General features: G+C 37.4%; 1 protein-coding gene across 5 annotated transcripts; it reads right to left on the bottom strand.

Annotated features, from left to right (window-relative positions):
• Positions 1 to 4,398: 4,398 nt before the first annotated feature.
• Positions 4,399 to 13,637, bottom strand: LOC127410125 (breast cancer metastasis-suppressor 1-like protein-A). 5 transcript variants are annotated; one of them, XR_007892083.1, is made up of 10 exons: positions 13,415 to 13,637; positions 12,946 to 13,036; positions 12,734 to 12,861; positions 9,510 to 9,589; positions 9,300 to 9,396; positions 9,105 to 9,194; positions 7,278 to 7,342; positions 7,139 to 7,178; positions 6,534 to 6,973; positions 4,399 to 6,141 (listed from the first exon to the last, which is right to left on the bottom strand). XR_007892083.1 is itself a non-coding variant. In XM_051645191.1 (10 exons), the coding sequence occupies exons 1-10, from the start codon at positions 13,551 to 13,553 to the stop codon at positions 6,714 to 6,716; spliced, it is 867 nt and encodes a 288-aa protein (XP_051501151.1). In that variant the 5' UTR covers positions 13,554 to 13,637; the 3' UTR covers positions 4,399 to 6,713. The 5 variants fall into 5 exon arrangements, 4 of the variants coding, with proteins under 4 accessions (XP_051501151.1, XP_051501150.1, XP_051501149.1 ...); XM_051645191.1 differs by having other exon boundaries at positions 4,399 to 6,723; positions 6,847 to 6,973; XM_051645190.1 differs by having other exon boundaries at positions 6,847 to 6,973.
• Positions 13,638 to 22,324: the final 8,687 nt, after the last annotated feature.

Below are 22,324 nucleotides of genomic sequence, written 5' to 3'. Positions count from 1 at the left end.
TATAAATAAATAACCATTTATTATTTAGTGAAATGTTCAGGGCAAGACAGCTAAAATTCTGCAAAACGACCTGAATTCTACAAAACTGTAACTGAACATGCTTAGTAAGAACTAATTTAAAAGCCCCTTCCTTAGTCATAGTTGCTCAAGGTCAAACCACTTGAAGGCACATAAGAGTTCTCATGTATCTTAATATACTTCTGGCACACAAATAAAAAAAGTCCAGGAAAGCTAATGTGTTTTTAGTCAGATAGCACATTATGTGCTGTGTGCACATTGTGCAATTGATGATAATGATCTATGCATCTGATTATGTTGTGTGGGGGTTCATTTTAACAGGAATCCCCTCCTCTAAGTAATGGTATGTGATATTTTGTGTTCTGTTTATTTTTTATAAGCAACACCAGTTTGCTTGTAACATTTATGTCAAAGACATGAACTTAGCTATTACTCACTATATATTTTGTATGTGATTAAAACAAAAATGCTCTCCTTGAGAGCTTTCCAACGACATATGATACATGGCTATTTGATCAGTTTGACGTTTTTACCGATTACGGTAATATGTACACTGCATATTAGTGCATATAATATGTATTAGTGCAAATAAAAAAAAAAGCCAGTCTGGGTCAAGTAAAGCCATTGTCTGATAAATGACCCTTTTCATGGAGCATTTGAAAACATGGCGGAAACAACACATTTTTGTTTGATGAAAATAGATTTAGTATGTAAGGAATATAAGTAAGATTGCTGTGTTAGATAATTTTCTGTTGAGGACAATTTCCTGATTTATCTTCAAAATGGCAAGATATAAACTCTCAAATCTGAGATATAAAGTCGCAATTGTAAGAAATAAAGTTGTAATTACGAGACATATAGTAATAAATGTGAGAAATAAAGACACAGTTACGTAATATTACGTAATAAAATTGGGAAATACTGTCACAATTGCAAGATATAAACTCGCAGTTCTGAGATACAAAGTCGCAGTTGTAATAAAGTTGCATATAAAGTCATAAATGCAATATAGAAAGTCACAATTGTGAGATTTAAAGTCACAATTGCCAGATATGAAGTCATAAATGCAAGATATAAAGTAACAATTCCAAGATATAGTCACAATTGGCAGATATAAACTACAGTAAAGATGCAATTGCAAGAAATAAAGTCGTAATTGCAAAATATAAAGTCATAAATGCGAGATATAGTCGCACTTTCGAGATAAAAGTCTTAAATTGAGAGATATGGTCACAATTGCGAGAAATAAAGTTGCAATTGCAAGATATAGTCACAGTTGCAAGATATCAACTCACAATTCTGAGATATAAAGTCGCAACTGTAAGAAATTAAGTCGCAATTGCAAGATATAAAGTCATAAATGCATTGCTTTATTTCTCGTAATTGCGGCTTAATACAGTATCTTGCAATTGTGACTTCATATCTTGCAACTGCAACTTTATTTCTTACAATTTCAGTGTAATTTCTTACAATTGTGACTAGTCGCATTAGATATGAAGTAACAATTGCAAGATATAGTCACATTTGCAAGATATAAACTCACAATTCTGATATATAAAGTCACAATTGCAAGAAATAAAGTCGCAACTGCAAGATATAAACTCGCAATGACATACAGTAAAGTTGCAATTGTAAGAAATAAAGTTGTAATTGCGAGACATACTGTATAGTAATAAATGCGAAATATAAAGTCACAATTACGTAATATAGTCACAATTGCAAGAGTTAAACTCGAAATTCTGATATAAAGTCACAATCGCGAGATTTAAAGTCGCAATTTTGAGATACAAAGTCACAATTGTAAGAAATATAGTTGCAATTGCAAGATAGAAAGTCAAATGCGAGATATAAAGTCGCAATTTTGAGATATAAAGTCAATTTCGAGACAAAAAGTTTTAATTGCGAGATATGGTCAAAATTTCGAGAAATAAACTTGCAAATGCGAGATATAGTCACAATTGCAAGATATAAACTTGCAATTTCGAGATATGTCACAACTGTAAGAAAAAATTCTTAATTGCAAGATGTAAAGTCATAAATGTGAGATATAGTCACAATTGCAAAATATAAACTCGCAATTCTGACATATACCGTAAAGTGGCAATTGCAAGAAAATAAAGTCATAATTGCAAGATATAAAGTCATAAATGAGAGATATAAAGTCTATATCTCACAATTGTGAGTTTATACCTCAGAATTGCTGCTTAGAACAGCGAGATTACAATACAGAAATCACAATTGTGAGGTAAAAAAAAAAAAGAACAAGTTTTTTATTCCAAGGCGGGATCCAGCTTACCGTTAAGCCTTGAAACAAGACACATTTACACAACATTTTATTAGATATTAAGTCTTGTTATCAGAGAAATCTAACAAAATGTTGTGAGGTTTTATGCTTAAAACGAGAAAAAAAGTTTGTTTATTTTTCCTAACCCATTGGGTTAGTGTTTCATGAAGCCCATTTAATGTAATAGTTAAGACCAACAGATCCATATTAAAAGTAGTACCTTTAATGCATTGTAAATCGTTTTGTATAAAAGTGTCTGCCAAATGCATACATGTAAGTAAGATTTCCAAGTGTGAATGGGCATTTGAGGAGCTCCACAAACTGTTGGCTCTGTCCGTTGATGATTTCAATATCATTTCCATATACATTTTTCTAGACAGCATAATAGGGACACTGCCTCCACATACCTCCCTGCATTGTTCTGAGTCTGGTGGATATCAAGTACTAAGGCAGGTGTTACTTTACATACCTCAGTAAACTCACTGAGAAAATGCCTGCCTCATTTGTGTTGGAAGCTTGTCTCAAAACACAACCCACAAACCTGGTGAATGCCAGAATCTGAGCCGTATTGGTGCCTATTAACACTTTAAGTGTGGAAGCTACAAAACTGATCAAAGACACTGGAAAACAGCAGCTGTGCAGCAACAGAAGGGTGTTCCACATACAGGGACCTTCTAAACACTATGATCAGTCAACAGTAATAAAGCAAACTGTAGGTTTCTACTGCCTCTACATGGTCACACAAAGGCACTGCATCTTTAAAGAAGTATAGGCCTCTGCAGAACTGTAATGCAGATTTTTCAAATCTGTGGGCGTTTTCAAACTGGGATGGGCGTTTCTAAACTAACCAATGAAAGCAGGGAATCTCAATGGTTTGAATATGCCCACTGATTGGGAAAAGCCCATATTTGTTCTGAAGAGTTACTGTATAAGTCTCTCTTTAAAGAGACAGCTCATCCAGAAATTTTTTTGTGAGGAAGAGACTGAAATCTAAGTCGTTATTCACTGAAAATTGTGCTTGACAGTCATTGTCACCGTTCACTTTCATTGTACTGAAAAAGAGCAGCTTAAAATAAACCCCTTTTGTATTTAACAGGTGAATTTAAAGTAACAGTTTACCCAAAAAATGAAAATATTGTTCTCATTTACTCACCCTGCCGTTCCAAACTGGTTTGACTTACTTTCTTTTGCGGAACAAGAAAGGAAGTAATAAATGTTTTCTGGCAAAATTCAGTAATGTCAATTCAATTCCAAGTCTTTTGATGATCACTTCGTAAGAACCACATGGGTCTTGTGCATCTCATGACCAAATGTCATGACAAAAGAACCAATGAGGTTCAGTGTTATTAATATGTCACCATATTGGATTTCAGCACTGTTTACCATGCTGTTTGTGAATAACTACTTAAATTACGATCTATGCATAATGATTGTATGCCTTTAGAAGACTCAGTATATGATGCATGAGTCACATGGACTACTTTTATGACACTTTTGGGTGCTTTATTAAAGAGATAGGTCCCCCAAAATGAAAATTCTCTTATCGTTTACTCACCCTCATGTCATCTCAGATGTGTATGACTTCCTTTCTTCTGCTGAACACAAAGATTTTTAGAAAAATATCTCAGCTCTGTAGGTCCATAAAATGCATGTGAAATCACAGAAAGGCTCCAGTGGTTAAATCAATGTCTTCGGAAGTGATATGATAGGTGTGGGTGAAAAACAGATCAATATTAAAGTCCTTTTTTTTTTTTTTACCATAAATCTCCACTTTCACATTCTTCTTCTTTTGTTTTTGGTGATTCACATTCTTTGTGCATATCGCCACCTACAGGGCAGGGAGGAGAATTTATAGTAAAAGGGACTTAAATATTGACCTGTTTCTCACCCACACCTATCATATCACTTCTGAAGACATGGATTTAACCACTGGAGTCGTTTGGATTACTTTTATGCTGCTTTTATGTGCATCAAAGATCTGTCCACTATTCACTTGCACTGAATGGACCAACAAAGTTGAGATTTTCTTCATTTGTGTTCAGCATCTGGGATGGCATGAGGGTGAGTAAAAAATTTGAGAATTTACATTTTTGGGTGAACTATTCCTTTAATTATCTCCTTTTGTGTTCTGCAGAACACAATTAAATGTTTACACAAACTCTTACTGTAAGATGTCTTATAACCTCAAAACAACCCATTCACACTTTCATGGGTTAGACTTTGAGCATATGCAAATTAAAATTCACAATACCATGCAAAATCAGCTTTATATCAGAACATGACATTTCCACTGTAAACTATTTCAACAAAAACTCCAGAGTACAGTTAATTCACAGTCCTATCAGAGCCTCTTAAACCTTACAGGAAAATTCTTTATCTGCTATAAAAATGTAATTTTATGGGTCACTTAATTGACTTTACAACTCCACACAATTCCCAGATATGATTGACTTTGTTAATATGAGGAGATTAATATTAAAACAGTAAATTTGATCATGGTTGTTTGACTACCTTTGGGCTCTGTGAATTCTGGAAGACAATGTTCTTTTGGCAGGCTTCGTGTAGTGTATTGCATCATTTTAAGTATTTTTTTTATCAGTAAAATCCAAGGATAAAAATTATGTAGCTAAATTCTATGGTCTTCACTTTCTGCACTCATTCAATTTCAAATATTGCAATTCGTATCCCAATTAGAAACCACTGGAGTACTACAACACTGTCAAATGAATGGAAAACATATGAAACTTACAGAAAAAACAGTTTTATGCAACATTCAAGATTTTTATATTTGCAAGCCTTTAGTTGAAGTTTGTCTGGGCACTCAAAAAAAAAAAAAAAAAAAAATCCAATATTTAACAGAAACAAACTAAGTCTCTTGATGCACAATACACATGACATGCCCAGAAAACATCACATGCATCTGATCAAAGGCTCAAAAAAAACAAAAATACTACATACTGTATCTGTGCCCAGTTGCAACAAACCCCTTTTGTTATAATTAAAAGGGTATCATCAAGACTTCTTTATGTAAGGGGTTTTGGCTTTGCTGGAAACAATACATACAAAGTCAAAGATCACAAAGAACAAGCCCCTTTACATTAATACTGAACTACAACATTTTCCTAAATACTGCTATACAGATTTATTTATATACCGTCTTTGAGTGAATTGTCAATAATAATGATGACAAGTAGAAAAATAACATGTTAGTCCAACAAAGCTTTACGAACAATCTTGCTCTTTAAAGCATCTCACAGACACAGAACAGGACATATGGCACTAACTAGTTTCAGAACAGAATGGCATGCTGCACCATAAATCAACAAATAAAAATACTCAATCTGTATTTCATAAAAAGGCATGGCAACAGTGATGTTTACATTATTGTCAATACCAAGAGGGCATTGTGTTAAGTCGGGCTGCTCTTCCGCTGAATTTTCAATAAGGCTTTACAGCCTCATCATTGAAATTAAGGCACACAAACACACACCCACACATATACACACACACACACACACACACTCTTTCACTGCTTCCTTGGCAACCAGGTGTTTGTTTAGCAGCTCTGACTTAGGGAGTGCAAACATGTGGTACATGCACGTACTGTAAGACCTTCTGAGTCCCTCAAGCAGGAACGTGTAGTCATGGTGACAGAGAATAAAGTGGAACCAGTCGAGGTTCAGTTGACACTGGAGGGGTCAAGGGCAGCAGAGGAGAAAGTTTATGAATGCTTTATTGTGTATTTGCCTTTCTGGAGCTGAGAGATGTAAAGCTTTGATTTGCTGCCATCCACACGTTTGAACCAAACCTCATCGTGGTTAACAGTTGTTATCATGGCACTGGAGGGAACCAGAAAAGCAAAATGTTAAACATGAGACACTTCTGTTTCCAAACACAGAACCACAAGAACTTTTCACAGAACTAACTTCACTTTTCTTGCCATTTTTGCAATTACTTTTAACCAACTTTTCCTAAGGTGATTTTTAGTGGATGTATGATTACCGTAACAGGGTAACCACAGATTGTCTTCATTCTATAAAATATAACAATTGTATTATAACTTGTTTGTGAAATGTTGTTTTTTTTTTTACTATAAATTCTCCTCCCAGCCCAGTAGGTGGCAAAATGAAAGAGTGCAAATCGACAAAAACAAAAGTGGAAGTGAAAGGGTTAGTGGATATTTACAGTAAAAAAGGACTTATTGATTTGAATATTGATTTATCACCCACACCTATCATGTCACTTCTGAAGACATGGATTTAACCACTGTAGTCGTATGGATTACTTTATGCTGCCTTTGTATGCTTTTTGGACCTTCAAAGTTCTGGCCACCATTCACTTGCATTGTATGGACCAACAGAGCTGAAATATTCTTCTGAAAATCTTCATTGGTGTTCAGCAGAAGACAAAGTCATACACATCTGGGATGGCATGAGGGTGAGTAAATGATGAGAATTTTCATTTTTGGGTGAACTATCCCTTTAAGGGTCTGAATACTTTTTGGAGCCACTTTATATAGACAAAACACACACACGCACACACACCTGGTGGGGTATTCGTCCTTTCTTATTATGGATATTGCCTGACCTCTGCTGTACCATTTGTTGTCATAGAACAGACGTCCATCCTCTGACCGAGCAATATGATGATGTTTCTCAGATTTCATAGGAACTGAAAAATACAGAGAGAGCTTGCTCAAGCACACCAGAGAACTGAAATGCATTTCTGAAAACCAGATTCTTCAGAGACAGAGTCTTCAAATTCATAGATGATGCAGTGATAGGAGACACCTTGTGTGATGCTAAAAAATATAATAGTGGTCAAAATTCTGCTGACCATCAGCTTTTACTCTGTGAGGAGCCATTGAAGCCATAGCCTATGGAAAACAAGGAGTAGTTTATTAATAATAGAGAACTTCCAAATAGCCCACTTTAAGAAAAAAAAAAAAAAAAACAAATGATTAAAAAAGAAAAACCTTTCTTATGGAAGTCCAGTCTTCAAGTATATCCAGGTCTTGTAACATGTAAACAATGTATGGTCGTGGGACAGCTCAGGAAACTCTTACTCATTTGTAATGCAGAATAGAACACTCATGATTACACCGGCAACCCAATTATTATTTAACAACTGAAATAATAATAAAAACAAAACAAAAAAAATATCACTAACATTAATTGCTAACTGTGATGAGGAGGAGGGCGGGGCCATGACTACGCACGCCCCGTCCCCCGATCGGGCTAATCAGCCAAGGAGAGGGATAAGTGCAGCGGGATGCGACAGTTCGAGAGAGTGAGAGCCACACGCAGCTGCCGTGTGGGTCTCTCTCTCTCTCTCTCTCTCGAACTGCCGCATCCCGCTGCACTTATCCCTCTCCTCGGCTGATTAGCTCGACTGGGGACTGGGCGTGCATAGTCACGGCCCGGCCCCGCCCTCCTCCTCATCACACTAACATATTATTCTAAATAGCAATAGTGGATTCTTATTGTAGTATAACTGTCCTACTCACTTTGCTTTTATACTTGACTTTTTCCATATTATTGCAAATGTATTGGTACCGCGTTCTAAATAACGATTTTCAGTTTAATTAGAGTCATTTCAATTAGGGATGCAAAAGATACCACTTTTTCTCTTCCGATCCGATTCCGATATCGGAAATCTCAGTATCGGCTGATACCGATCCCGATCCGATACCAGTGTTGTTTTTTCCATAATCAGTTTAGAATATCTTTACATTATTGTGTGGAACTAATTGGGTGTACACTTTAATATGTAAAGAAACACAAACCACCTCTAACTACACATTATTTCAATATAAATGTATAGCTTATTAAGAAACACTTTATTATTAACTAGTTTACTGGATAATGTAGCAGCAAAATTTACAGTAATTCCAGTATAATATCATCAGTAGAAAATAAGTTTTTTTTTTTGCACATTTTTTTCAACTTGTATCTGGACTTTAAAGGATTCAGATCTCTTTTTTGTTCAGTTTAGTTGTACGATATCAGCTCACTTTTAATTTGTAAACAAATGATAATAATAATAATAATATATTATAATAGTAATATATAGTAATATATCTCAATCTTGCACCTTTAACTTTTAAACCCTCACGCTTTTATTTTGACATTCTGAACTGTCCAGGAAGTCCTGTATGTGTCTGTTTGTAGGCAAGTTCACAGTAGTTGAATTCGCTTCTTATTCACATTCTGGTAAAATGCACCTCCAGTGCCATTCTGAATGCATATTATAAGTGAACCGAACTATTGAGCATCTACATCCGAGATGTTGTTCGTGAGTAGCGCTCAAATATTGCGCACCGCTGTGAAGGCTAAAAATAGCCGTGAGTGTGTGTGTAAACAGAGCCGCGGCATTCAACAACGCGCTGGCGCTGCTCTTGCATTTTATACATTTACTTATTAAAAACAGCCTTTTGTGATTCACAGAGCTATCGCACGTCTTCAAGTGGCTTTGAATAAAATGCACGAGTCATATTAACTACTACAATGGTGTTTTTATGGTTCTTTTATGTCATTTTTGGAGCTTGACAGTAACAAACATGACTAACACACAATATTGGATTTGGATCGGGCTCGTCGGACCGATACCCGATCCATCTAAAAACGTCAGTATCGGAGCCGATACCGATCCAGGTATCGGATCGGTGCATCCCTAATTTCAATGAAGGTGATCTACAAGAAACTCTATATATTGTGCAATAAGGGAGCTGCCATAAACAAATGTAAAATATCGTACAAAAAAAACTTCAGATGTGCAATACTTGCCACATTATAAAGGATATCTGACACAACGACAGGTTTTTTCTTTTTTCCAGGACTGAGAGGATCCTTCTTTTTATTCTTCCTAGACTGTAGACCATCATTCCACAGTTCTGGAGCATGAACACACAAACTAATTAGATGAAGTGAGAAGGTCAAATATCACATTATAACTTACTGTACAGATTAAACAGTACAATCTTAAATCTGTACTCTACCTGAAGTTATATCTATACCGTGTCTGTCCTCCTCCAAACGCCTGATCTTCTCTTCCAGTTCACTTTGAACAGTGTCGAAAAGTAGGAGTTTCTCACTCTATGGAAACCAATATCATAATTATGGTATGTTAACAAACTGAACATGACAGAAGGCTGTATTATTAGAAGTATCCAATGTCTACACACTTCACTGCATGTCACGCACATTACCTCCCAATGCTGGCTTGCAGCTTGCATCTCACAGTCATATTTGTTTCTGACAGATTCTAAACAGAGCTCACGATAGATACCTACAGTAATAAATTGAAACAAATGATATATGCAGAAGTCACAAAAGCCATCATAAGACCATCAGAAAATAGGATGGGGAAGTATTCAAATTTATACTTGTTAAAATGGACTACTGTAACTTCATTTTGGGGCAAAAACAAACTCTATATTATACACTCGAAAAGGATTTTTGCTGCTTGTTCAATTTACTTCATCAAAATAAACTAAAGCAACACAATTCTAGAACATTCTGAAACAAATTGACTGCACTGCATTCTGTCCAATTAAATCTGTAAAATAGAAGTTTACTTAATCAGTTTAAGTTGGGCCTACATGAATGCTTGTTTGTGATGTTACTGTAGCATGTTGATGTAACTGGGCAGGGGATTTCCATTTCCCAGCATGCTTTGCTTGGGACTGGATAGGGAGAACATGTGTTGAAATTAAGTGTTCACTTATGCATTTTTGAGCAAGATGATACAGGAGGAGCTTTGTTAATTTTTAATGTTCTGTTATATTGGTATTTAAAGTGATCGTTCACCCAGAAATAAAAATTCATCAATTACTAGGGCTGGGAATTGCCACAGACCTCCCGATTCGATATTACACCAATATTTCCTAGCCGATTCGATATGTATTGCGATTCTGCAAGTATTGCGATTTGATTTTGGTTTTTGATATAATAACTTCATAAAAAGATAAAGAAAAACTTTAAGTCCTTTTTCCCCAGATGTCTATCGAAGAACAGTTGTGCTGAAATGACAATTGTTTTCACTGTGTAATATATAGGGTGGCCAGATGTCCAGTTTTTCCCAGGACAGTCCCGTATTTAAGCACTTTTTCCTAGTGTCCCAACTCATTCTGAAAAAAATAGTGTTTTGTCCCATATTTCACCTCTCCTAAAATTTTTCTATCGCTTATGCAGCTTTCTCAGTCACGTGAGTATTCTAATCAAAGGTAGCCAAGAAAAAGGCTTGTAAAACCAATAAAATCACACAGTGTTATTTGAAGTACATGATTGGATTAAACTATCCAATCACAATCCCCTATCAATAGATGTCCAGTTAGTGAACTGACTGAAGAGTCAGTTTGAAAGAGCACATGGATGAAATTGCGGCTGGAAAAATGTCAAGGAAGCGTACATGTACATTTAATGAGGATATTCAAAAAGAGTTTACATTTCTAAAAATGGTCACAGACAGAGCCTAGTAAAGTAAGGTGTGAGATTTGTGGAGCTCACTTTTCCATCGCTCATGGAGGCCGCACCGCCATCGCGCAGCATGTTCATACAAAAAAGCATGCGGATGCTGCTAAAAGTAAGCGTGCCACACCAAGTGTTAGTGATTTTTTTGTGAATCTAACAAGGTGCACGCAAGTGAAGGACTTTTTGCTTATCATTCTGTTGCACACGGCCATAGATTTGCACATTCATGACCTGAGAAAAGTCTTGCAGGCCAGGCTGGAGGAGTCATTCATACCCTCTGACATTAAAAAGCAGTTGGATGCCCTGGTTGAAGCTGGTGACATGCGAGCGGATGATTTCTTTTGTGCAGTGAGAAACTTTTATTCAGCATCGGTGGATTACCTCCAAAACTGGAGCCGCTCAATGGAAAACATAGAAAAACTTGAGTGGGCCCTACTGAGAGACATCCCAGATTGGCAAGACATTCAGAGCAGCCTTGAAGACTTCTACTCCAGAATCCCCGCTCTCCGTTTCATTGACGAAACCACGCTCTTTGATGAGTGGGCTTGCGCGAATAACATTGTCACTTGTCGCATCACTGAGTGGAACATGAACAAGATGGCCATGTCTGAGAGATGGACAGACGTTTTTCGTGAGCTCGAGTGCAAGATCATCTTACCCAAGGTCGTGTAGTTTTATTTATACCTGCCTGGGACATCTGCATCTGTGGAGTGTGTGTTCTCATTAATGAATGCAGCATTGGACACTGGATAAATCTCGACTCAATGTAACAGTCATGAAGGCAATGCTCTTCGTACGTCGTAATTTTGGACTCGACTGCTCTGCATTTTACGATAAACTCTTGAAAGACAAGCGCACACTGAGAAAAATTGCTGCCAGCGAAAAGTACAAGGTGACAACTGTTACAGATGCGGATGCAGCCTCTACTTCGCATTGATCTGCGCTTAGGTAAGGATATGTCAATTTCATTTTTGCTGGGAGGGGGATGTCCTGTTTTCCACAAGCAGGAATCTGGTCACCCTAGTAATATATAATTTACTGGTTAAAGATAGGGATGTGCAAAACTGCCAAACGAAGAAACAGATCAATATTAAGTCCTTTTTCAATATAAATTCTCCTCCCTGCCAAGTAGGTGGCGATATTCAAGAAGAATAGTGAAGAATGTGAAATGCCAAACACAAAAGAACAACAATGTGGAAGTGAAAGTTGAGATTTATAATAAAAAAGGACTTAAATATTGATCTGTTTATCACCCACACCTATCATATCACTTCAGAAGACATGGATTAAACCACGGGAGTCGTATGGATTACTTTTACGCTGCCTTTATGTGCTTTTTGGAGCTTCAAAGTTCTGGCCACCAATCACTTGCATTGTATGGACCAACAGAGCTGAAATATTCTTCTGAAAATCCTTTTTTTTGTTCTGCAGAACAAAAAAAAGTCACATCTGGGATGGCATGAGGGTGAGTAAATAATGAGAGAATTTTCATTTTTGGGCGAACTATCCTTTTAAAAAGAGTGTCTGTTATGCTGGAGTTTTGGGGGGGTTACCATTGTGGTGAAGAATTGTGCTTGTGCGAAGGTTGAGGATGGACGTTCACATTCAAGTGATGCTTGATGAGTGCTGCTTAGTTCTATACGCAGTTGCTATTAAACTGATAATGCAATTTCACTGTCCTTACACTTGCTCACCTGGCATGTTTGACAAACCTAATAAAGTTGAGTTAAAACTACTATAGTGCCTTGATTTGACCTAATCCAACTAAATTATGTTGGCTCAATCAAACTGGTTAATCTGAATGTTGCTCATTAAATTACTTTTTTTATTTATTAAGTGTAGGCTAATAACATCAGTATGCGTCATCTTTACAGTGTAACGCAGCAAACATAGGTGTGTGATGATTATAATTACTGTAAAACACATCAATTGTAAAGTTTGCATTTTGACTGGAACTGACCTGCGACTTTGGTTCGGATCTGCATGTTCTCCTGTAGGGTGGCCAAGGGTTCAAGGTATTCTGGAGCACTGCCAGCAATGACTTCTTGCAATTTAAGATCCATTTGGCTGAGTCTCTCTTTATACAACCTTAGAAGAATTCATAACAGGTTGGAATCCCATTAAAGTCTTTTAGGTTTAAATGAAGTGGTGCTCAGAAGAGAAAACACTTACTGATCCTTAAGGTCTGTGAACTGCTTCTCGAGATTTGTCATCTCATCCAAACACTCCATCCGCCTTCTTTCACAGTCTTCATCATCCATGTCTGAAACATCATCATCATCATCATCATCATCATCATCATCAAAACACACACACACACACACACACACACACACACACACACACACACACACACACACAGAGATACTTTCAGGAAGCTGACCTGTCATTGATATGTGAAGACAAAATGTAATTTAAAATGTTGAAAATGTTAAATGGTGACCAGTTACAGGACCTAATATACACACGTTCTCTCGTACAGTCTAACTGTTAACCTAAAATTTTGTTACATAAAAATATTGTATTTGTGTTCATTAAAAATACGCTATGGGTAAGTTATGAGTCAACTCCCCCACACACATAATAATGCTGGTGTTTCGAGTGATGTGGCGTATGTCGTGTGTGTAATATCTGTCTGTACCTGAAGTATCTCCATCCTCAGTGGCGGACGAGCTCACAGAGTCCTCTTCATCTGAACTGCTCGCCTCATGCTCTGGATAGTCCACGTCCATTTCTTCGTGACTATTCTCTTTTCTATCGCGTGTATGCACTGGCATCATTTATTAACTCGTCTACAATCGTAAACAAATCCACTGCGATAAAGGCGATATACCACCAGCCGGCGAGGGAAATCCACGTTTCAAACATGGCTTCGTGGACGACCAATCAACAGGAGTCTATACACGTGATCTCAGAATCCTGCGAATTCATTGGTCAAATTCTGTTTTCACATAAACACGTGCATATTGGGATTTGTAGTCCTGAAATCTTTTGAAATTGAATAAACAGGTCTGTAATTTATGTTTTAAATTCGGTTTTTTTTTTTTCAATTCTATGGTTATTAAAGTTTCACAGTGTCATTTATTAAATTTTTTTTATGATTACGAGATACAGTATTAAGCGTTTTATAGAGACGGCTGGGTACAGGAGATGCGTCTCAAACCACACACCTGTGCACTATTCTGTGCCATTTTTAGTGTAAGTAGTGCGAGTAGTATGTTAGAACTGAAAATGTTTACTACAGTACCCAGGTGATGTACTTAGCTGTGTCCTAAATGAGGCATTATACACTATGCACTTACAATACTATGCACTCATACATGTAGTGTATGAATTTTCAAAGTGTATTATCGCCCCAAATGGAACACATAAGGTGTGTCCCAAACCGCACACTTCTGCACTATTTTACGTCATTTTAAAGTGTGAGTAGTGTGAGTAGTATGTTTACACTGAAAATGCAACAAAAAGAAGTGCACTACAAGTACTCGGATGATGCACTTTTTCAACCATCAAAACGGAGTGTGGAATGTTGGACACTTCGTGCACTCAGCACACGCGGCTTGCCGTACATAGCGGAAGAGGCGGAGTTACCGGCAGCGATGGGGATCTGGCAAAACAATTGCAAATAATGGAGAATTTGACAACTAGCTAAACTTCTGTGAAGACAGCCCCTTACAAAATTTAGTTAAACGCTTTACCATCATACCATGCGTGTGAATATGTATATTATTGAGATATAAGTGTTGAACTGAGGGTGGATAGCACGCTAAAGCTAGCAGCAACACAACGCTTGGGTTTGAAACGTCACTTCCGTCAGCTGTTAAATGGTGAATGCTTTCGTGTAGTAAAAAACGTTAAGTGTTCCATTTGGGACGATACTACACTTTAAAAATTCATACACTGCATGGCTGAGTGCATAGTACATTTTGTAAGTGCACAGTGTATAGTGCATCATTTGGTACACAGCTTTAACATTTGTTTGTTTTTTAGTTTGGCTAACATGCTAAAGCTAATGGCAACACATCTTGGGCATTTGAAACATCACTTCTGTTAGCTGAAAAACAGCGAATACTGAAAAAAAAAAAAATGAAACAAAAAACGTTAGTGTTCCGATTGGGACAGTACAACACTTTGAAAATTAATTCAGTGGTTCTTAACATGTTTTGCTTAATGGGACCCAGATTTTACAATGGACATCAAGTGGCGACACAATTTAATGGATTTAATGTAGCCTAGGTCACATTTTATTTCATCTTGCATAGTTTTGTTTATGGTTCTATGCTTAACATAAGGGCATGTGTCAAGTCACATTATTTTTGTTGTTGAAGTCAACAATAAGAGATACAGGAAGATTTTTCTCCCCCTTTTAAAAGTTGATGAGTCTATTTATTTATATGAGCCTATTATATTTTTATCCAGTTTATTTCTTAATATCAAACATCATTCAAACAGAACAAATATTACACTGGAGGAAAACTTTGTCCATAAATCTTGGAGGTCCAGACTTTAAATCCCTTTATGAATGTGCCCTTTTATTTACAGTGCAATGCCATGTAAGCACGGGTAAGACCATGGGTTGCTCTTACTTTTAATAAGTCAATTTTTCTAAAAAATAATAATTATTATTATTATAATAGTATTTTATGAAGAAATAGTAGCATAAACACATTTAGAAAATGTGACAACAACTGCCACAGTTGTAATAAATATGAGGTCTAATAGATTATACCTAGATTATTTACTATGAAACTATAAAAAAAAATGTGTTACTACTTTAAAACCGTGATCATTTTAAGGGTGATGGTGTGTAGTTTAAAAAAACCTTTATCTTGGCACATAGCACAGTATTGACTCTTTTCCATGATGGCTCCTGCCACATTCACACAGAAACCAGGCTTTAATCGCACTGCGAAAATATCGCGTTGCAGATGAGAAGCATCTTTAGTGCATATAAAGTGGGGAGGGCGAACAATGGCATTGTTTTTATGTTGCTGTCCCTGACCCTATCCAAACAGACCTGCGTTTCACCAGTTGAGAAACACTACACTAGATGGCTGAGTGCATAGTGTAAGTGCATAGTGTATAATGTGTAATTATTTATAGATGTAAACGAGTTTTCTTTTTAGTGCACACGTACTTCAGTAAGTTAAAAAAGACATAAGATATACTGTAAAAGATTTGGATTTCTGAGGCCACAAGCACCCCCTAGAGCAAGACATTTTTTCACCCAAAAATGAAAAAAATTCTCTCATCATTTACTCACCCTCATGCCATCCCAGATGTGTATGACTTTTTTTCTTCTGTAGAATACAAATGAAGATTTTTAGAAGAATATCTCAGCTCTGTAGGTCCATACAATGCTAGTGAATGGGTACCAACATTTTTAAGCTCCAAAAATCACATAAAGGCAGCATAAAAGTAATCCATAAGACTCCAGTGGTTTAATATTTATCTTCACAAGCTATATGATAAGTGTGGGTGAGAAACCAACCAATATTTAAGTCCTTTTTTACTATAAATTCTCCTGCCTGCCCAGTAGGTGGCGAAATGCAAGAAGAATGTGAATCGCCAAAAACAAAAGAAGAAGAAAGTGAAAGTGGATCTTGATAGTAAAAAAGGACTTAAATATTGATCTTTTTTTTTACGCACACTTATCATATCGCTTCTGAAGATTTAGATTTCGCCACTGGAGTCGTATGGATTACATTTATGCTGCTTTTATGTGCCTTTGGAGCTTAAAAAATTTGCTAACCCATTAACTTGAATTGTGAGAAACTACAGAGCTGAGATATTCTTCTAAAAATCTTTGTGTTCTGCAGAAGAAAGAAAGTCATACACATCTGGAATGGCATGAGGGTGAGTAAATGATGAGAGAATTTCTCATTTTCGGGTGAACTATCCCTTTAATGGTCCTGCGCCAATTTCACAGCAAATCAGCAGAGGGCGCCATTTTACAATAGTGGCAGAAAAGCTGTCCTCATCTTGATCGGATTTCCCTTGTTGAATCTTTTCACATTTCTCACAGAGAGATGATATGTGACTGAACACTCATCCGGATTGTTTCTCCACAGTACATCATTTTTCAACACCTAATCTCCACAAATCTCCTTTTATATTTTGTCATTATAGAAAGTGTCAAACATGAAGCCCTTCCCACATTATTGGACATGAATTATGAGACCCGATCTTTCTCAAATGTGGACAAAAGTCAAGGGCTAAGATGTGGAAAATGTCAGAGGGTTTTGCTGTGTCATTCTTTATTACACTTTCATACAGAGAATACAAAAAAAAAAAAAGAGAGAGAGAGAGAGAGAGAGAGAGAGAGAGAGAGAGAGCGAGAGAGCAGATGATATCATGAGAGGTCTTGGATGTGAATTGAGTCAAATCTGCACAACCTTAACAAGAAACCATTGTCCATTATGAAAGAATGACTTTATAACTGAATGCAATGAAAATGTGTCTACTAATTACATTACATTTTATTGTGTGTTATGCAATATGGAAATATATTAGCCTCTTAAATGCAAATATTAATAATATTCAGAAGTCTATTTGATGTGTGCATTTCATCTGGAAGCCTTTTTAGTATGTTTATGTTTTAGAGTGTTTGCTCATCTACAATATGTCAAAAAGAAGTTTTCTCTCGGATGTCAAAGGACATTCAGCAGATGTAAATCTGCTCTTTTTAAGATGTTTATCAGACACCTTGGTGCTGTCTGGGTTGAGGTCCTCTTACAGCCATCAAAGATATTATCTTACCATTAAGGACACGCATACTAAGCATACTGACACACAATGTGCCATCACATTGTATATCTCCCAAGACATATGGTTCTTTTGTTTGGTGGTTGTTTGTTGGAGGAGACAAACCTGAAACGTCCCCACATCTCACATATCAGGTTTTAGTACATGTGGTTTAAGGGTTTTCCTGTTCTGCGTATTCTCAAATATTCTAAGGATCCCTGCTTGTTGTTTATTAACAGACTTGCCAATTTGCAGAGTCTCTGAGACAACCAGGCACCACCATGAAATGAAACTGGATTATGACTCATGGTTTAGGCTCAGAACAGGTCTACCCCAGATTTACACAACCCACACACTGATATTTAATGTGCTGTCAGACTAAGAATAGTGGGTCAAACTGTCAACCTACACAAATTCAAACCTGGACCTCCCAAAACTCCCTCCATTCAGAATGGAACTAAATCGTCTGCAATTTTGACTGTCCAACCATAAATTCAAGGCTGAAAATAATTAAGACATATACTGTTCCGAATAGTAATCCTTTCAGGTTGTACCCGTATAACTCCTGCCATTTGCAATCAGGACTGCAGCTACATTTGCTGCTGGATGAATATGCTATGTACGCTCCTGTTCAAACCTGTGTACTGTATGTGTAACATTCAGGGAATGTTCCTGTACTTTCTACGAATCTCCCTTCTCTGAACTCCAACTGAGGAAACAACGTTTGGAATTCATGTTTGCCCATGTAAAGTAGGGGTTTCACTCATTACAATCATGCATTTTTGATTTCTTCAGAACAAAAGAAGTGTGTTACAACATACTGTACAACATGGTGTGATCTTGACGTATGTCACAGTATTGTCATGGTGACATAAGAGCATGCTGTTGGTAGAAACGGTTGCTATTGTGATGGCCCTCCACCTTTGTGCAAACAAAGCTTCAGTAGTTTCCAGCTGAAATGTCAGCTCAAGACAGGTACTGTAGACAGTATCACACTGGTTACATTTTAATTACATAACTGGAGTTTTCATATCAAGATGGCTTGCCCATCTGTCTTGCTCTGTTTGAAGCAGTAGATATGAAACCAGACAGATACTAATAATTCACTTCTTTGTTCACCAATGAAAAGTATATCATATTTGACAATAACATAACATAAATAAAAATTATATACATATATTAAGGCTGTCAATTGATTAAGATTTTATATAACATTTATTACAGGACATGCCAAATAATTAATTGCATATATGAACATTATATTGACAATACTTCAAATAATCACACTATCTCTCTCTCTCTCTCTCTCTCTCTCTCTCTCTCTCTCTATGTATATACACTATATTGCCAAAAGTATTCGCTCACCCATCCAAATAATTGAATTCAGGTGTTCCAATCACTTCCATGGCCACAGGTGTATAAAATGAAGCACCTAGGCATGCAGACTGCTTCTACAAACATTTGTGAAAGAATGGGCCGCTCTCAGGAGCTCAGTGAATTCCAGCGTGGTACTGTGATAGGATGCCACCTGTGCAACAAGTCCAGTCGCGAAATTTCCTCGCTACTAAATATTCCACAGTCAACTGTCAGTGGTATTATAACAAAGTGGAAGCGATTGGGAATGACAGCAACTCAGCCACGAAGTGGTAGGCCACGTAAAATGACAGAGCGGGGTCAGCGGATGCTGAGGCGCATAATGTGCAGAGGTCGCCAACTTTCTGCAGAGTCAATCGCTACAGACCTCCAAAGTTCATGTGGCCTTCAGATTAGCTCAAGAACAGTGCGTAGAGAGCTTCATGGAATGGGTTTCCATGGCCAAGCAGCTGCATCCAAGCCATACATCACCAAGTGCAATGCAAAGCGTCGGATGCAGTGGTGTAAAGCACGCCGCCACTGGACTCTAGAGCAGTGGAGACGAGTTCTCTGGAGTGACGAATCACGCTTCTTCGTCTGGCAATCTGATGGACAAGTCTGGGTTTGGCAGTTGCCAGGAGAACGGTACTTGTCTGACTGCATTGTGCCAACTGTGAAGTTTGGTGGAGGGGGGATTATGGTGTGGGGTTGTTTTTCAGGAGCTGGGCTTGGCCCCTTAGTTCCAGTGAAAGGAACTCTGAATGCTTCAGCATACCAAGAGATTTTGGACAATTCCATGCTCCCAACATTGTGGGAACAGTTTGGGGATGGCCCCTTCCTGTTCCAACATGACTGCGCACCAGTGCACAAAGCAAGGTCCATAAAGACATGGATGAGCGAGTTTGGTGTGGAAGAACTTGACTGGCCTGCACAGAGTCCTGACCTCAACCCGATAGAGCACCTTTGGGATGAATTAGAGTGAAGACTGTGAGCCAGGCCTTCTCGTCCAACATCAGTGTCTGACCTCACAAATGCGCTTCTGGAAGAATGGTCAAAAATTCCCATAAACACACTCCTAAACCTTGTGGAAAGCCTTCCCAGAAGAGTTGAAGCTGTTATAGCTGCAAAGGGTGGGCTGACATCATATTAAACCCTATGGATTAAGAATGGGATGTCACTTAAGTTCATATGCGTCTAAAGGCAGATGAGCGAATACTTTTGGCAATATAGTGTACATATATATTCATATCAAATTCAGACAAGTAAAGCATTGATTAAAGTCAATATATTCAACATAACTGCCTGCAATAAGTAATGGATAATCCACGGCTAGGTGTGCATTAAACGATTTCAAATACACGACATGAACGCAAAGAACCACCCGATGTGAAGTGGAGGGTGGTTGCTTCCACGAATCGAGTATTTGACCAGAGCATGGTATAAGTCACTATAAAGTCACAGCAGCACCATCTTTGATTTTTGATGGGAATGACAACAAGGCTGTGAGAGATAGACGAACAGTCTCTTCAATGGGTTGTACAGTTGTTTAAAGAGTTTTTGGATCATTCCGCAGATGAAACATTGAAAATTATATTTCCAAGAAATTTCAGTAGACAAAAAAACGTTGTGGAAAATTAGATGTGATCTAGGAGAGTTTTGATAGCTTTATAGGGCATGTCATTGAAGAGACAGTACTGTATGTCTAACCCTCGCAGCTTCATTTTCATTCCCATCAAAAATCAAAGATGGCGCTACTGTGAATAAGGTCTATAGTTGATTGTTTAACACGTAAACAAATTAATGATATTAATGCAGTATCTGTTGTTTCTCCTCTTGAAACTTCACTAATGTTTTACCCCACTTCATGGTTAAAACTGGCATTAAGAAATTTCCAGGAGGTACATTCTCGTCTCGACTGCACATCCTAGCACAGAAAATGATTGTGTGGAGCAGTGCAAGCATATTTATTACGCGACATGTCTTGGGTATAATAAACATGGAAACGGATTTACTGTACATAGAATGGAGACTTCACCTGCAAGTGGCGAGCCAGCTATGGTAGAGATACGTGCAAGCTTCCGTATCTCTGCACAGCCCCTGAAAAGCCCCGTTCACATTGTCAGCGACTCGCAGCAACAAAGCGACAGGAGACCATTCATGTCAATGAGGGCTGGTGACTTCCAGCATCATGAGCAAAAGTGACCATTGGTGACAGGATGTGGGAGTGTCAAGAGATGTGACAAAGTTGAGAAAAGTTTAACTTTATGCAAATGCGGAGCGAATTCGCACAGTGACAACCAATAGGAACCAATCATCTGTCTCATGTGAGAGACTGGAGTCGAGTGCAGGCTAAATAGAGGAGAAGTGAATGTTGTCATCGATTTCACTCTTCTATATCATTTGTCTGTAACCACATACAAAATATGATGCGTGGAAAACCGTGTCAGAAATCGGCATTTTGATTGTTCATTTTGTTCATGATATAATGCATTGAGTACTGCTGCAGTTTATATAAAACACTCTCCCCTGCAGAATGTTCATTTTTAGAGGCAAAACAAATTATTCCTAGTCAAATAAGAATGATGTCTTAGTTTTACCAGCAATTTATCTCACCTGTGATCAGATTTTTTCAAAGCTATGGCCAGTCTCTTCAGCTGTAGGAAGGCCCGCTAGTGACATACAGTTCAGAGACTCGCGACATCCAGCGACAATGTCACTAAAAACAAGTTTACATGCACGATCTTACACCGATTATGCTTACTAAGCTGACAATGTGTGTGGTCATGGAAGCGCATTAAATGGCTTTTCTTTATTGGTGTAAGGTCATAAACTGCTTAGGAATAAACCGATCGACACGGGTAGATTTTTGCCCATTACCCCGATTTCACATTGCATGTAAATCTCTTTACCGACATTCTTACTGGTTTATCCAATGAATGCAAGTGTTGTGCGTATGCCTTTTCACGGTTAGACGTCAAAGGCAGAGAATAACTTAGCTCATGTAAACACGGTTTGCTTGCTTTTTTGGATTTTTTAAATAAGCTGACTATTGGGAGTTCTCTGCATATTGGTGTGCATGTAAATGGGTTTCACTCACTGTCATCTGAACCAGTGTCAAAAACAACACCGCATGAGAGAGACCCAGCGTGTGCGTGATAGTGACTGAACTGCAGCCTGAGAAAATAATAGTTTTGACATGTAAAACTTCAGCAAATTAAACTTTAGCATTCAATTAGTTTTATATCTGTATATATAGTGTCTTATAATGCACTGGTAATGTACACTTATACAGTTTATCTTGCTAATAAATTTTGATATAAATTTAATCTGCCCATTTGATCCTATATTAAAAAAGACACTAGAAGATTTTGCCCAGCTTTTAATTACAGCATATCTACTGATTTTATTGCATGAAAACCTATACTTGTATCAAAGATTTATACCTGTAAAAATG

Source organism: Myxocyprinus asiaticus, chromosome 19, assembly GCF_019703515.2.
Source record: "Myxocyprinus asiaticus isolate MX2 ecotype Aquarium Trade chromosome 19, UBuf_Myxa_2, whole genome shotgun sequence".
Classification (NCBI taxonomy): domain Eukaryota; kingdom Metazoa; phylum Chordata; class Actinopteri; order Cypriniformes; family Catostomidae; genus Myxocyprinus; species Myxocyprinus asiaticus.
Note: the sequence above shows the minus strand (reverse complement) of the source record. Positions and strands in the feature narration are given on the sequence as shown.

Coding starts and splice junctions, on each gene's coding strand:
- LOC127410125 (XM_051645189.1), bottom strand. CDS start 13,553: ATGATGCCAGTGCATACACGCGATAGAAAAGAGAATAGTCACGAAGAA. Junction 7,343..9,104: donor AAAACCTGTCGTTGTGTCAG/ATATCCTTTATA, acceptor GAGCTGTCCCAC/GACCATACATTGTTTACATG. Junction 7,179..7,277: donor ACTGGACTTCCATAAGAAAG/GTTTTTCTTTTT, acceptor TGTTTTCCATAG/GCTATGGCTTCAATGGCTCC.